This window comes from Pseudonaja textilis, chromosome 6 (assembly GCF_049901715.1).
Source record: "Pseudonaja textilis isolate UNSWEBS1 chromosome 6, rPseTex1.2, whole genome shotgun sequence".
Taxonomy (NCBI): domain Eukaryota; kingdom Metazoa; phylum Chordata; class Lepidosauria; order Squamata; family Elapidae; genus Pseudonaja; species Pseudonaja textilis.
Genome location: NC_141995.1, coordinates 44,885,656 through 44,902,895, shown reverse-complemented (window position 1 = coordinate 44,902,895; position 17,240 = coordinate 44,885,656). Strand labels below are relative to the sequence as shown.

Sequence of the window (17,240 nt, the reverse complement as noted above, 5' to 3'; positions counted from 1 at the left end):
TATCACCCCAATTTAAATGAAAAAATAATAAAAAACAGAAGCCTTGAAAGATCATCAAACCTTATGAGAGCTTGGCACTCAAGTACAACATTTTGAGAGATTTTTGCACTACAATTCTCATTGCTCCTAACATTTTAGCAATCTCACAACAGTGCAGAGAATTTTGGAGGGTGGTGTTTCTTGGGAAATCCAAATAAAATCCCAAAGTTTATTTCTAGTATACCAAAATTCATTTTAACAATAAACAATACATTAGTAATTTGTTGATTTAGTTCAATGCACTTCCAGGGGACTTTAAGACACACACACACACACACACACACCCGTGTCAAAGTCACATCACCAGAATAGCTGGGCCAAATGTTTTGACCTGGGGTTGTAAGAATGGGGGGTGGAGCAGGAGGTGGCTGCTGGCAAACTGATTCCATCCTTATCATTCCATCCTTCAAAAACGAATCCCCTCACCACAGATTTAATTGCTTGAAGGGGACAGTGTTGCCTACAATTCTCATTACTGGGAGAGGTTGCATGTTGCTTCTGGTTGGGGGAGGCTTGGTCACCTTACCCATTTCCCCTCCACTGTTTCTCTCTCTCTCTCACACACACATGCACACAGGTTTGATCGCTGTGCAGCCACCTGCCCTGTTGCTGATCTCTCTCTCGATCTCTCCCTCCCCCTTCCTTCTTTCCTTCATTCCACTGCTCACGGCAGGAGGCTGCACGGTGCGTTGTGTCATTGCATGCACGAGTGGTGTGCCTGGTGCAATGAGCCATGCAGCATCCTGCTGCAAGTGGCTGCCAGCAGCTGCAGAAGTCAGGCAGCGGTGTGACAAGTGTTGGGGCATGGGAGGCCTGGCTGCAGCGATGCTAAGGTAAGTCTATGCGGGGTGCATGGAGCAGCTCCACCCCCTCTACCCCGCCCTAGCTTGATTTTTATGCCTATACCTTGCCCCACCATCTACAATCAGACAGTGTGTGGGGCTTAATTAGGGCTTATTTTCAGCATAGGGCTTATATTAGGCACAGGCTTGTTTGGGGGGTAAGTTCCCCCTGTATTTTGGGGAAAACACAGCACTTGTCCCAGAGTAGAATCCTAAGGCACCCTCCAATTTAACCCCGTGTTATCTTCACTATCTAGTCCTGTGTAATCATCACCAACCTGATTGCTTGAGATCACCTGCAGAAGAGCAGAGACGTTGAAGGACAACACAATGATGTCATCATATAAATTATGTCATATGCATTGTTTGCATGGTAGCATTAGGATGTCAAGGTGGTTCCCACCAGATGTTTATGATTGCATTGGTAGCCAAGCGTCTTCGCCTGCCCTGCCCATTGTTTTTTTATTAATTGGATCCAATTTCCACAGGTGTGCAGCAAGGCATGGGAACATTGCTGAGCTCTACGGAGGGCAGGTGAAAGCCCCACTTGAGACCAGCCCTTCCCCACTGGCCAACGCCAATAAGGCAAGTTTTGAAACCCTGCTTGGTGCTTGAATAAATTGCCTGCAGTCATTTGGGGACCCCATTGTGGTGAGGGGTTACTTAATGATTTGCATTTTTTGCTCTTTTAGGGATTCTGGCCTACAGGTGGTCTTTGGGTGAGGCCTAAAAGGAAAAGGAGACTTACAGGTACCTGACTGGCAAGGCTCAGGTTTGCTGCTGTGGCTTTCTTCTTGCTGTTGGTGCTGTTGATATTATTCCCGGCACTGCTGTTGGAGGTGCTGCCGGTAGAATTTTTCCTTTTTCTCCTTTTGGTGGTGGGCTGTCTTGCAGGCTCTGCTGTGGGAGGGAAAAGCCTGAGATGCAACACAAAGGCATATGCAGAGAATTGAAGGAGCCTGACTGCCACGCATGAGTCTGCACCCTCTTGATTTGGTTAAAAGGGGACAGGCACAACATTGAAAAAAAGGGCTAACTATTGGGAAAGTTAACCTGAGTCAAAAAGCACATATAAATTAAGAAGTAGGGAAAAGAAGGAACGGTTATTTATAGTTTGGCCTCCATGATACAAGAACAATGCTCTGCTATGTGCTATTCTGTAATTCAGTATAGATTGTGTTGTATTATAGTAGTGTTTCCCAACTTTAGCAACTTTCACATATGTGGACTTCAACTCAGAATTCCCTAGTCAACCATGCTGGCTGGGGGAATTCTGAGAGTTGAAATCCACATGACCTTGACAAGGTTGGGAAATGCTGTATCATAGTAATAGTATTTTACAGTCCTTGCACAAAGTTGCTTGCCACAGTCAACTGAGCAAAAAGAGGAGACAAATTGCTTAGATTCATAATGGGCACTGTCAAGAAACTAGATTACCTTAGCTCAGAGTCAGAATAGAAACTTTACGTCCATTCACTTTGCCCTGTAGAAGTCAAATAAGTCCTGAAGTGGGAAGGTCAGAGAAATGCATTGAATTAAAAATATTTTCTACCAGAAAGATCTCATAATGGGTGTACATAGGGTTGGAAAGGACCTTGGAAATATTCCAGTCCAACCTCCTACCCAAGGCAGAAGTCCTACCATCTTGGACAAATGGTTGCCCAATCTTTTCTTGAAAACTGCCAGCAATGGAGCACCTACACAGTTGGCAGCCTATCTATTGGTTGCATGTAAACAAGCGCATGGCCTGAGCTATAATGTAACAACATTCCTTAAATTGTGAAGGCCTATAGTTATTAGATACTAAAATACAACAAGATGATAATCTGAAAAGATTTGAATCATTAGTAGTATAAAATGGCTATAATGGATTATTTATCAGGCTTTGGCAAATCTTTAATGCTGCTGCAGCTACATTTAGTAATTTGTTATCAAATCTTGCTAGACCATTCATAAAGGAGAACATCAATCTACAATAGCAAATGAAAGACAAAACATGAAAATAGAATTAAAATAGCTAATTGTGCTACATGGCTGACTGAAGAGATAGCCAAATGATGAAAACAGTGTTGTGACAGCACACATGAAAGGGATGGAGCTTGCCTTTTGAGGGAGTGGACATTGCTTTCATCATTTGGATGAAAGGCATCTATAATAGGACACTTCAAAACATTTGCATGTAAACATGGAAAAGATGTACATATTTAAATATATCTAAAGAAAGCCATGGCACCTTTCTGGAACCCATGACAACCTGAGAAACATCATGAAAGAGGGATCTGCTTGCAGAGGAGCAGAGGACAGAACAGCTGCCCTTCTGTTTCCTCCTCTCTTCAGGACATACCAAACATCAGGCAACATAAAGATCAACTACATTTGGTGCCATGTGGTAAATGAAAGGTTAAAAGGCCCACCTGGAATACTCCTCACCCTTCCTCATGGTAAGACCAATGTTGCCTAAGTTTGACTTCAGGCATAATCTAAAAGCTTCAGACTCAACCATTTTTATCCCAGATGTTCTTGACTCTGCATATTGCAAAACATCTTGGGAATGTCACCTACATATTTTAGGAATTGTGCATTTTGGGCAACCTCCACAATGGCTGGCATGCTAATTTCCAAGCAAGTTGGGTTTCCATACCTCTTTTTAGGGTGTAAGATTACATCTGTACATGATCCAGAAGTCCTTCATGCAACTAAGAAGATGGAAAAGTAGTTCCAGGTGCTAGGCAGAACATATTCTTTGCATTATATAATGCACACCATTTGTACAATGACAATCATCACGTGTCAGATCTCTCTTTCCCTATCTCCGTCTCATAGAAATGCTCACATCTAGGAATCTAATAATTCTATTAAAACACTGATTTAGAGTGAATATCTGCAGAATAGTCACAGGACTTTTAGTGGTATTCCATGTTCTTAAATTCTTATTCTTTCACTCACTTAGAATCAGAGACCAGAGAGAATTCCTACCTGGAGGTGCCACCATCCGCTGCCATTTTTGAAACAAACATGTTTTCAAGCAGTCCCGAGGACTTAAATTATATGTTTTATGTCTTGACATTAGTTCTTGCATTGGCTCCAATATTACACACAACTGCAAAGAAGGAACAGAAAAAAAAAAACATTTCTGGACATTTTAAGATTCAACCATTTCTTTTGTTGCTTTCCAACTTCCTATTTTCCTGCTGAGCACAGAATTATGAATATAAATTGTAATTAACAGGAAATTTCCTAGTTTTAGGTTTTAAACATGGAAAGGCTCATTATTTTGTTGGAAATAAATATGAAGTGAGTAGTATAACCTTTTTGTTGTTTGGATTTTAATCAGATCAATAAATTTGCACTTCTAATGCCTCGGGCAGGTTTACAAACTTCTCCCCAATGTATGGTTGCCTTCACAATCCCTGTTTCCCACTGATCAAATGTTCCCTACCTCCATTTCCCCATCCTCCCCCCACCCACCCCTGCAGTTAACCCAGGAGCATTAAAATTCTGCTCTTGTGTTGTGCAGGTCCTTGGCATAGAACAGATATGTTAAATTCAAGGGCCACAGGCCAGATCCGCAATGGGTTTAGATCTGGCTCACAGGGCTGCCCTGGAGACAGCAAGGGGCTGGCCCCCCGTTGCCTTGGACCCGACCTGGCACTCCCCCTGGGTGTACACACAGGAGGTGAATGTGCAGGGGATTGTGGTGCCCAGCAACAGCAACTCATTGTCCCCTTGGCTGCTCATTGGTCAGCAGCAACGGCCAGGTGGACGTCAGCCCAAAATGTCCAATAAGTTGTGCTTCCACACTCATGCACCTTGGGGCCCCACAGCCAGGCCACCCTGCCCCGCCACCTGCCTTGCCTTGCTCTGTGGCAGTGGCGCTGGCAACAGCAGCCCCATCCAGCAGAAGCCCCACTGCCCATTCGCTCTCCTCCAGCCCTTGAAACCCGTGAGCCTGGAGGGTAAGGGGACCAGGGCTGGGCCAGACGTCAGGGCCCCAGTGCCCTGGCAGCTCAAGGGCTGGGTGGCCACAGCAGTTTCTATGGGAAGAGGGGAGGGGGAAGGAAGGAGGAGAAAAGGGCACCGGCCAAGTACAACAACAGTCGCTAGGAACCGCTGCCACTGCTTACACCAAGGAGGCAGGATTGGTTGAGTGAGTGGGAGGAGCAGAGGCAAGCGGTGGGCTTTCAGTTTGGCATGGAGCATTGCAGAAGCCACTGTTGCCACCTGCCCACCAGCTTCCAGGTGGTGCTTTCTATGCAGAACTACGGTGCTGCCACATTGAGCAGGAGGGGGACGGGCAATGCTCTCCGTCTCCTAAACTCCAGCCCCTGCTTTGCTTCTTTGTTGACTGGGGTTTACAAGGAAGTCTATCCGACTAGGTGCCTTTGGGGCCTCGGTCCTTCCAACTCACTCCTGGTTTGCAGAGTTGAGGTTACTGCGCTTCCCATATTGCAGAGGGGGGCCACAAGAGTGGCAGGAGCCCAATCAAAAGGCGAGTTCAGTTTTTGTTCTGTCTGTTGTTACCTCATGTGGGATTTGATGCCCTGAATAAAAAAGAAGCCTTTTTATTAAGGCATTGTCATTCAACTCTTACTTACTTATCCAATTGAGTCTATTTACGATATTTAACATGATAAATATAGTAAATAGCACAAGCCAGTTACCTTAAGCAGCAGTTGTGTGAGATAGTTTATTTTGAGACTGGTTCTGGGCTAAACCCTGTCTAGAGCCCATCTACAGTTGTGTTACAACTTTTAAACTGTGTTTGCTTGAGATGTCTAATCCCTCACATTTTCCCAAGTCATTTTATCACCTCCAGACATCAATGGAGTACAGTTCATGTATTGAGTTAGTCCTAGGCTTTATATGGAAAGCTGAAAAGTTCAAAGATTTTTTTTTGTCTCCTTTTGGTTAAAATTGATTTTTTTAAAAAGTACTTATGGCCATTTTTCATACTTACGACATTTGCAGCATCCCCTTGATCATGTGATCAAAATTCAGATGTTTGGCAATTGGTTCATATTTATGATCGTTGCTTTGTCCCCAAGATCATGTTTTTATTTTATTTATTTTATTTAGTTTGTCAGTTGCTTACAAGATAATAAGTATAAGTAAAAACATAGTTATTAATACATGGATACATATAAGAAAAATAAAAGAAACAATAGGACAGGGATGGTAGGCATGTTGGTGCGCTTATGCACACCCCCTACAGACCTCTTAGGAAAGGGGTGAGGTCAATAGTAGAAAGTTTAAGGTTAAAGTTTTTGGGGTTTGGGGAAGAAACCACAGAGTCAGGTAGAGTATTCCAGACTGAAGTCGTATTTCCTGCAATCAAGTTTGGTGCGATTAACCTTGAGTTTTTATCTATTATTTGCTCTGGTATTGTTATGGTTGAAGCTGAAGTATTCACTGACAGGTAGGACATTGCAATATAAGATTTTATATACTATACTTAGATTGGACCGAAGGTGGCGTAGTTCTAGCTTTTCTAGGTCTAGAATTTCAAGTCTGGTGGCATAAGGTATTCTGCAACGAGTAGAGGAGTGGAGAACTCTTCTTGTGAAATATTTCTGGACTTTCTCTACTGTGTTAATATCAGATATGTAATGCGGGTTCCAGACTGATGAGCTGTATTCAAGTATTGGTCTAGCAAATGTTTTGTATGCTCTTGTTAGTAGTGTGATATTACCATAGACAAAGCTATGTAGGATTAGGTTAACAACTCTTAATGCCTTCTTGTCTGTTTAGTTACAGTGGGCTCTAGCACTTAAATCATTAGAGATGAGTACTCCAAGATCCTTGACAGAGTTTGGATCATCAACAAGGTCTTGACTATTCAGCCTGTATTTTATTTTCTGATGATTATTTTTTTGCCAATATGTAAGACGGAGCATTTATTTGTTGAGATTTGAAGTTGCCATTTGTTTGACCATTCTGATACATAGTCGAGGTCTTTTTGAAGGGTAGCAGTATTGTCTGTAGTGTTGAATAGCTTTACATCATCAGCGAAGAGAATGCAGTTGGTCTTAATATGCTCACAGAGGTCATTTATGTAGAGTATGAAGAAAGTTGGTCCTAGAACACTGCCTTGGGGGACACCACTGTTGACAGGTACAGAATTTGATAGAACGCTCCCAATTTTGACCATTTGTTGTCTGTTTGACAGGAATGCTTCTATCCAGTTATGCAGGTGTCCAGAGATACCATAAGATTTTAGTTTTAGGAGTAGTTTGTTGTGTACCCCTGAATCAAAGGCTTTACAGAAGTCCATGTAGATTGCGTCTATTGCTTTGCCCTGATCGAGTTGTGTAGTCCATATGTTTTTGCAGTGTAAGAGTTGATCCCCTTTTAATAAGCAAAATCAACGGGGAAGCCACATTCATTTAACAATTGTGTTACCAACTTATCAACTGCAGTGATTCACTTAACAACTCTGGGAAGAAAGGTCATAAATTCACTTAACAACAGAAATTTCAGGGTCAGTTGTGATCATAAGTCGAGGACTACCTGCACACTCACCTGGCCATTTGAAAGCAACCACAATGCTGATGCAGCCCTCAATGAAATTGAGTTTGACACCACTTGGCATAGAAGAACAAGAACACAACAAACCGTGCCTGTGGTATCTCCACTTACTTTAAAGATCCAAGGAAAGAATGGCAAAGTACCAGAGTACCCAGATTTTAATTTTAAGAAGACAGTGACTCTCCAAGATCTTTAGGGGCTTCTCCAAGAAGGGTGATATGATCTTCCAATATCTAATGGGCTATCACAGAGAACAGGGTAACAGTCTATTTCCCAAAGCACCTGAGGCAGGACAAGAAGTAATCAGTGAAAACTAATCAAGGACAGAATCAACCTAGAACTTAAGAGAAATTGCCTGTCCGTGAGAACAATTAATCTGTGGAATGACTTTCCTCTAGAAGTTGGAGGTTTTTGAGAAGAGAATAGATAATGTCTGGAATGGCACAGGCAGTCCTCAACCTATGGCCATAATTGTCCCAAATCTCCATTGTTAAGTGAGACATTTGTTAAGTGAATTTTGCCCCATTTTATGACCTTTCTTGCCTCTGTGGTTAAATGAATCGCTGCAGTTCATAAGTGAATCTGTCTTCCCCATTGACTTTGCTTGTCAGAAGGTTGCAAAAAGTGATCGTATGACCTTGGGAACACAGCAACCGTCATAAATAGGAACCAGTTGTGAAGCATCTGAATTTTGATCACATGATCATGCTGCAAAGGTCCTAACTGTGAAAAATGGTCATAAGTCCCTTTTTTGTAGTGCTGTTGTAACTTTGAGCGATGACTAAATGAACTGTTGTAGGTCGAGGACCACCTATATAGGGTTGAGCTAGAAGAGCTTCAAGGTCCCTTCCAGCTTTGTTATTCTGTTAACTTTCCTTCCTCTGCAATTCAACCAGCAACAAATTGGCCCCGTCATTCAGATGATCGTCCAGGAAGACAAATGTTCAGCCCACAAAATCCCTTGGAGGAGTTGCCCCCTTTTCTTACCTCTATTCCTAACCATAGGATTGGGCCTTGCCAGTAGCAAGACCAAGAAACAAGAGTCTTCCTCTCCTTTAGCAGTGCTTGTCACCCAGGGCCGTCACCCAGGAAAATGCTGGGGGAGCCAGGGGGCTTTGGATGCTGGATGGACAGACCCCTCCTTCCTTTACTACAGCTTTCTTCTTGGAACAATTGGCTCTTTTTGCTGAGTAAGTCTGGCTTATTTTTTTATTTTTTTTTTGAGATGGGGCAAGAATTGGGAGAAGAGAATCAAACCTAAACTAATTTCAGCATGTGCACATTAAAGTTTGCTCTCCTATGAGAAACTTTATTTCAATTAATATGGGTAGAAAATGCAAACGAAATGAAGGAAACCCTGAGATGAAAAGGATTTAGGCTAGGGGTCTGCAACCTTAAACACTCAAAGAGCCATTTGGACCCATTTCCCACAGAAAAGAAAACACCGGGAACCAATAATTTAACAACCGGTGTGACTGGGTGGGCGTGGCCAACTCAATGTCATTCACTCCACCCAGTCACATGGTTCCCCCCAGCCCCGCCTACCCAGCCAGTCATTAGGGCAGAGAACCGGTTGTTAAATTATTTGCCCTAGTGGTGGGGTTCAAATCTTTTTTTTTTTTTAACAAATTTTATTCAGTTTTTCACATTAAAAACAAAAATCTCTTTTTAGTGGACAACATATTTCCGGGTCATCACCTTTACAAACAAATATGACAGCAATTATACATTGATATATGCATACTTAATTCTATTATTACCTTTTCCATTCCAAATTTTCAGTAAGGAGAGAAACAAACACATTAATTCTAGCCTCTTTCATTCATCTCAATCGAAACATCTTTTTGTTTCATTTCAATTATTTCAAATATAATCCTTTAATATTTATTTTAAAAATAAAGATAAACAATATATGTTTGCCTAATAATAATAATAATAATAATAAAGGTTACCAATGTTTCTCCTTGCTTTTAATAGTCTATATTAACTTATTAATTTAGTTGGTTCTTTAGTCTGTCATATTCCCTTTCCATTACACATTCTTTTTATAAATTCTAAATTAATACAAATTTTAACACTAAAGAAAATAAAAACAAGCATAGGTTTCCCCACTTTTACTGCTTTGAGTGTGACACCTCAATGATTAAAATATACCTTTATTCCCTCATCTTGATTCCTAATAAACCATTATTTTTAAGAAATTACAATAATAATCATTACATCTTTTCATTTGGATTCCACAGCATATTTCCCCCCTTAATTTTTAATAAGAGTTATCAGTATCTATATCACCCTATTTTCTAAATATTTTTAATTGCAGAAATATTCTTATTACCCCTTGTCACCCTGCAGAATCCCCTTTTTAATTCATCAACCATTATCTCTGAAAAAACAATTTCTTTTCAACATTTTACTATTTCCGTATTTTTTTATTTCATGCACCCGTTTCTTACTGCTTCTCCTCCCCCTCTTTTCCTCATATCTTTTCTCATTCCAGTTTATATCCCCCTCTTTCTTAATATCTTCCTTTCCCCTTTTCTGCTGGGTCTTTCTGCCTTTCCTGACTTCACAGGTATTCCCCCTTTTGATTCCCTTCTTAAATCTCAACTTTTTAACCTTCCTTCTTTCCCTACTTCTTTGTAGTGTTCTTTGTGTTAATTGTCTATTTAAGATGTCTTCTCCTTGAGTCGATTCCTCCTCCTCTGAAGCTCTTTCTTCTTGTTCTTCAATCGCCATTTCCATTTTTTCTAACACAAAGTGATTCGCCTTTCCTGTAGTAATTCTCTCTTATTTTTAAGTTCCATTTTTAATTCCCGAAGATGTCATCATCACACTCTTATATTTTATGATCATTAAAGTCCACAAAAAAACCCCACTTTTACTTTCCTTCTTTCTTCTTTCAATTTTCTAAAGTTCCCAGTTATTCCAGCCCAGGGTCTATACCAAAAACATCAATCAATCCCACGATCAGTCTTTCCTTGCTTCTTTCTTTATTCTGGTTCTGCTTTCACTTTCTAAGATTCTTACTTTGTTTCAATGTTTCTTTAATGTTATATCCACACAAGTTCATTCAGAAACAGGATGCTTTCCCTTTTGTTTGAGCTCAAGTTTTTGTCAAAAGGTGGCACTCTCCATTGTTATGTCTCACCTATATTCATAGATGAGAAGACAAGGTTTCAAAATTCAAAATATTCAAGCAGAAACAAAACCGAATTCAAAAGGATTAAATTAGCACAGTTGTCCTGTCCTTGGCAGACTTCCCGGAACCTGTCAGGCTAATCAGAATTGTCCATAATTCACAAGGCCACTTCAACTGTATTCTTCCGACTCATCAAACACTTTGCTTCCAAGCAAAGCTTGAGAGTCAGCACACCTCTTTAAATCACCTGGATAGGCGTGTCAGTCTCTCCAATCAATGTTTGTCCTGACGCCTCCCTTCAGATTGACGTTTCCTGGTTCTTCTAGTTCTGGCGTCAATCCACGATCTGTCAGTTTCCTCGCTGGAAACTTCTGTCTCATTTTGTTGATCATTTGCTGGCCTAAAAGAAGTCGAAGGTTCTGGGGAGGATTGTCTCTGCGACAATCCCTCATCCTCCTGGCTCACGTCTGTGTCCTCTGATAATTCAGACTCCACATTCACAGCAGGCTCCAACCTTCCATTGTCAGAGTCATCAGAGTCAAAACTCCCAGCAGGATCGATCCTTCCAGTCACAACACTCCATTATACAAAGTCTTCACCTTTTTCCCCTATTTTTTTTCTTTAGGGTTTTTTTGAACCTCAATATTCCAGCACAGTCCAGTCTCCAATTTGTAAACTTTATTATTATTATTTTTTGACAATCTTAAGTCCAGCTTTATTTTATGCCTGTTTATTGCCAAAATATTTTAGTCCAATTTAGTTAAATCTTTAGTTCCGGCTTCTTCCATTCCTGGTTAAAAGCCCTGCTTAGCTGTCAAAAATATTTTCTTATTTTTTTCCCTGTTCCTTTGTAATTTCGCCGCTCACTTTTCTTTTCTTAAAAATTCCATGTTACCTTAATCCCAGGATACTTTTGTTTAGTTGTATTGCCCAGTTGTCCAGGTTCAGATGTTATCCACCTCTTTCATCCCTCCTGCACAAATCTTAATCCAGCTGACTCCTCCTCTTTGGGATGGCCATTTTAAACTCCTGCTGCAGTCATCTTTGGGGGGGGGGGGAGACCAAGCCCGGGAGGGAGATGCAGCTCCCCTCAACCTGGCTTGCGGCTTCCTCTTACTCCACCGCCCCTCCAAGGCAGCTTCAGCCCCTAATCGTAATGATTGGGGCTCTCCAACAAAAGAGCATGGACCATAGCCGCAGAGAGTCGTGATCTATGGTCCGTCAGCAAGGAGGCTCCGCCTTCTTCCGGGGTTCAAATCTTTTTTATTTCCAGTTCTGTGGGTGTGGCTTGGTGGGCATGGCAGGGGAAGGATACTGTAAAATCTCCAGTCAGAGGTGGTACTTGTCAGTTCTCCGAACTACTCAAAATTTCTGCTACCAGTTCTCCAGAATTGGTCAGAACCTGCTGAATACCACCTCTGATTTGCCCCATCCAGCCCCTTCTCCTCGCAGCCACCTCTTGCCACACCCGGCCTCGGGTATATTCATATTTCTCTCTGTGTGTCTCTCTCTCTCTGTCTGTCTGTCTGTCTGTCTCTCTCTCTCTCTCTCTCTGTCTCTCTGATTCTGATTTTCCAACACCTGACTTGCTGTTCAACAGACTGCAGCAGGAAATGGTGGGTGGCTCCTTCTCGCCTTTGTTGGTGCCGGAAGACATGTGACCTGCTCTCTGTCCCCGACATCACTGCTGCTGCCAGGGGTGAGTGGGGCAGGGTCACATTGTAGCTCTGCGTCATAATGGGCTCCAGAAGGAGGAGGAGACCCGGTTCATTGTGAAGCACACTAAATTTCACTGTGCTGTGCAAAGGCTGGCTGAGGAGCAAGTGCGAGCTGCGGCGGTGGCTTCCCCAAAGACAACCCTCCTCCTCCTCTTACCCCGTCTGGCTGTGGCAGGGATGGGAGGGTGCACATGAGCAGGGAGACCTCAAGTGAATGGCTGGGCTTGGCCAAAGCACGGGGCAGGCGGGTTGACCAGCTGATGGGTGAACGTCTTCGGCAAGGATGCTCTGGCTTTCTCTGAGCCTGATCCCCAGGGTGGGCGTGCGAGGTTCAGCAGGGACAGCCCCCTTTTCCTGCTGCCTGGAGCTTTACTTCTCCATCAGAGTGCTGCCACCACCTGCATTGATTGAAAAGTGTCCTCCGGGTGGCAAAAGTCCCCCATGCGAGGTTTAAAGCCACAGCTGGGACCTGCAGGCCCATCCCTCTTTCTGTCACCCATGAAACCCAGCAAGAGATGAGGTGCTGGAGAATCAGCCCCGGCCGCTTCTCTCCACAGCAGAGGGATGAAAGGAGGGAGCTGCAGCAGAAGGATAAAAGAGTCGCATGAGGCTATAAAGCTGTGAGTTGCCAACCGCTGATTTAGGCAGTCAAGCTTGACATATAATTTTTGTTTATTTTTCACAACATAAAAATTCTGCTTTTCATTATATAGAAATTCAGGTTTTCCAAAATAAATCCTGTCTGATTTTGTTTCATCTCTATCACTTCCAATTTGCTTTCTTGTATGTTTCTTTCTCTTCTTTTTCTCCAACCCTGATTCCTTGATTAAACCATTCTTTTAGCCCTCCAGTTTCTATTATTTTTAATCTATTTCAGTCTAATGGAAACAAATTTACCAATAATACTTTTCTTTGGATTGAAATAATCCCACAATCTTCACTATCCTTTGGTTTAAAATATTTTTACTTGGGCTGTTTTTCTTGAAATCCCTTAGCTTCAGAGCAATAAATAACTCTTTCATACATGCAATCTGGGACTGCAGTTTTGTGAAGTCACCAGCTATGAAGGTGGAAAAAAAGGTAACATTTCTTCAAGATGAACTTGACTACAAGTAACCACCTGGACAAATCCGTGTTGTTTCCTTGGTAACAGGAGAAAAGTAGATTCCTTCTATCAGCATCTTTTTTTCCAACTTTTCAGTTTAAGCTAACACTTTGATCATTCCTGGTTGCCTAGGTATAGTTTATTTATTTATTTAATTTGCTCACAAGATAATAGGTATAAGTATAAATATGAGTAAGAATACAGGAAATAGGTACAAATAAATGGGGACAATAGGACAGGATGGTACGCACGATTGTACACTTATGCACACCCCTTACAGATGTCTTAGGAATGGGGTGAGGTCAATAGTGGATAGTTTAAGGGTAAAGGGGTGGGGGTTAGAGGATGTAACAACAGAGTCAGGTAGTACATTCCAGCCACTGACCACTCTATTGCTTAAGTCGTACTTTCTGCAATCAAGTTTGGAGCAGTTAACATTGATTTTGTATCTGTTGTGTGATCTTGTATTGTTGTGGTTGAAGCTGAAGTAGTCACTGACTGGTAGGACACTGTAGCAGATAATTTTGTGTACTACGCTTAAGTCCAGCTGTAGGTGGCGTAGTTCAAGGTTGTCCAAGCCCAAAATTTCAAGCCTGGTGATATCGGGTATTCTGTTGCGAGCAGAGAAGAGTAGTACTCTTCTCATGAAATACTTCTCGACTCGCTCAATTGTATTAATGTCTGATATACAGTACAGATTCCAGACAAATGAGCTGTATTTGAGTATTGGTCTAGCAAAGGTTTTGTATGCCCTAGTTAGCAATTCTATATTTCCAGAGGAGAAGCTTCATAAGATTAGATTTACAATTCTTAATGCTTTTTTGACAATGCTGTTAGAGTGAGCTTTGGTGCTTAGATTGTTAGATATGAGTACTCCAAGATCCTTGACCGAGTGAGGGTCGCCAAAGAGGTCATATCCACCTAGCTTGTATTTGGTGTACTGATTTTTTTTTTACCAATGTGTAGGACAAAGCATTTGTTGGTTGAGATTTGGAGTTGCCAATTGTTTGACCATTCAGACACACAATCAAGGTTGCTTTGAAGGACAGTAGCATTGTTGGTGGTGTTGAATAGTTTTATGTCATCTGCGAAAAGGACACAGTTGCTTATTTTGCAAAGGTCATTTATATAGAATATAAAGATTGGGGGACCTAGAACGCTGCCTTGGGGAACACTGCTGTTAACTGGAGAAGGGTTTTATATAGCGCTCCCTATTTTTACTATTTGTTACCTGTTTGACAGGAATGCAGTAATCCACTTATGAAGGGATCCAGAAATGCCATAAGAGTTTAGTTTTAACAGTAGTTTGTCATGTACCACTGAATCAAAGGCTTTACAGAAGTCTATATAAATTGTTTCTATTGCTTTGATTTACTGTCTGAGATCAGCTAATTTGTTTGATGCCACAGCACACATGGGAAGATGCTGAGAGGACTTGCCTCTCCTATGCCCTCAAGAAAGCAGAACTCTTGAAACAGGCAGCATTTCAAATGGAATTTTTATTGGGAGATGATGATAGCAAAAACAATAGGCAGGATCTGAAGTTCCCACGCAAAAGGGTTATGTTAGACATTGTAGAAATCCGTCTCCCCTTGTCCAGTCTGAAGTGAGCTGAACCATAGGTATGAAGTTGTGGGAACCTCGAGCTGAGAAGGTGGTAAGTTGTTCTGAGGTGCTGTTGCTCATTCCTTCAGTGCTGAGACAAAACAGATGGCCCCAAGCCATTCCCTCCCTCTTCCCTAGCCCAGGAAGATACATCAAAGGAAAGGAAAGGCCAGAGATTTAAAAAGCTCATAAAATGCCACACACACACTCCCCCTCAGAATGGCAGCATCCTGATAGGGATCTATGGGGACCTGACAAGTTGCCTCCCCCCCCAGGAGAAGTCCACCTGGAAGAAAATAAAATAAGGATGGGGAAGATAAAGAAATTGTTAGTTATGCTTATATGGATAATGGGCATGAAACCATTTTAGTAATCTAGGGGCCCTAACATGGTTGTTGTTTTTTTATGTACCCACTCGTTTTCAGATGAGGGGAGTTTTTCCAAGCCACTAGGTACTGGGTTATGCCATGATGCTTCCTTGAATCTTCCTTGATTTCAAAATGCTACTCGCCCTCAACCATAATGGGCTGAGGCAGTGCAGCAGTTTTAGGTCTTAAAGGTGAGGTTATTTTGGACTTTACGAGGCTACAGTGGAATATTGGATGTATTTGTCTCAGTTTTTGGTAATTGGAGTTCCATTGTAACAAGGTTTATGATACATGTAATGGGGAAAGGTCCTACGAATTTGGGTCCCACCCCCCCCTTTTTTTTTGCAGGGTGCTGGGACTGTAGGAACCAAATGGAGATGTATAATTTAACTCTGACTTGGAATGGTTTTGGCTCTATTCATTTTTTTGTCAATCTGAGCTTTGTCAGTGGCTCTTGCTTTGTCTAAGGCTTTGCATATGACTGGCCAGGTGTTTCATAGTTATTCTATCCAGTCTTTCAGGGATGGTAAGGTGGGCTCTTTAGCTGGAAGTTCTGGCATCGGGTTAAAGTCCTGCCCAGTGGCCACATGGAATGGAGTAAATCCAGTGCTGGTATGGACTGCATTATTGTAAGCGACCTCTGCAAAGGGGAGGAGGTCGGCCCAGTTGTCTTGTTGGTAGTTTATGAAGCATCTGAGATATTGTTCCAGGGCCAAGTTCATTTGTTCCATCCCATTGTTCATTTACAGATGGTGACTTGAACTCAAAACCTGATCTGTTTCCAAAAGGGCCAGAAATGCCCTCCAGAATTTTGAGGTGAACTGGACCCCGTGGTCTGAGATTATCCGTCATAGAGCATCATATATTATGTAGGTGATATATATGGTATAGGAATACTTTGGCCAATGGTTTGGCTGTGGGGATTTTTTGGCATGGGATGAAGTGGGTAGTCTATTTTTTCCTTGTGGAATTTCCATTTGGAGAGTTTGGCGCAGAGGTAATATTCAGCAGATTCTGATCAGTTCTGGAGAACTGGTAGCAAAAATTTTGAGTAGTTCGGTGAACTGGCAAATACCACCACTGACTGGCCCCACCCCAATCTATTCTCTGCCTCCCGAGTCCCAGCTGATCAGCTGGGTCTTCTTTTGTTGCCCTGCACAGAAGAACAAAGCTAGAAAGCAGGTTAGTGGGTGGGGAGGGAATGGGATTTTGCAGTAATCTTCCCCTTGAGTGGGGTGGGAATGGAGATTTTACAGTTTCCTTTCCTTGCCGCATCCACCAAGCCAAGCCACACCCACCAAGCCACACCTACAGAACTGGTAGTAAAAAAAATTGAATCCCACCACTGGGATTCAATAGTTTAGTGACACAGAGTTTGTTTAGGACCGCACAAATGAGCTTCAGATGTTCAGCTTTTGTCTGATGTAAATTAATATGAGTGCTGAGACAAAACAGATTGCCCCAAGCCATTCCCTCCCTCCTCCCTAGACCAGGAAGATTCATCAAAGTGAAGGAAAGGCCAGAGATTTTTCACTTAATGGTCAATACCAGGAGCTGTTTCAAAGGGCAAAAAGAGTTGCCTCTTTTCTAGTTTCTCTATGCTGTAGTATGCAAGCTATGGCTAGCAGATACCTCCTAGCCAAGAGGGTGGCTATGATCATATTATTGAAGCTCTACCTGCTTTGATATCACACATTGTAGCTGCTATCTTTACCTTTTTTTGCTAATTATGCCCTGCCCCGGGGTCAAATGCTTTCTCAGCAAGACATTTGAAAAGATTATTTTGCTTGTATACATTTTGCAGCACCTGAGATATTGAATTTTGTCAGCCAAGTTGCCTGGAATCATTGTGTAGGTTTTGGTTTGGGATGTTTTTGCAGTCTAAAGGGAAAAAAAAAC

At 42.1% G+C, this 17,240-nt stretch overlaps 1 protein-coding gene across 2 annotated transcripts in view; it reads right to left on the bottom strand.

Moving 5' to 3' along the window:
- Positions 1-17,240, bottom strand: part of LDB2 (LIM domain binding 2) — a 128,791-nt gene that overhangs the window by 5,784 nt on the left and 105,767 nt on the right. Inside the window, exons 6-7 of one of the 2 annotated variants that reach the window (XM_026699739.2) lie at positions 3,858-3,981; positions 1,630-1,781 (exon numbers count right to left, since the gene is read on the bottom strand). In XM_026699739.2, coding sequence (XP_026555524.1) covers positions 1,630-1,781; positions 3,858-3,981 — 276 coding nt within the window. The remainder of the gene's footprint in view (positions 1-1,629; positions 1,782-3,857; positions 3,982-17,240) is intronic. The other variant, XM_026699740.2, reaches the window with a different exon arrangement.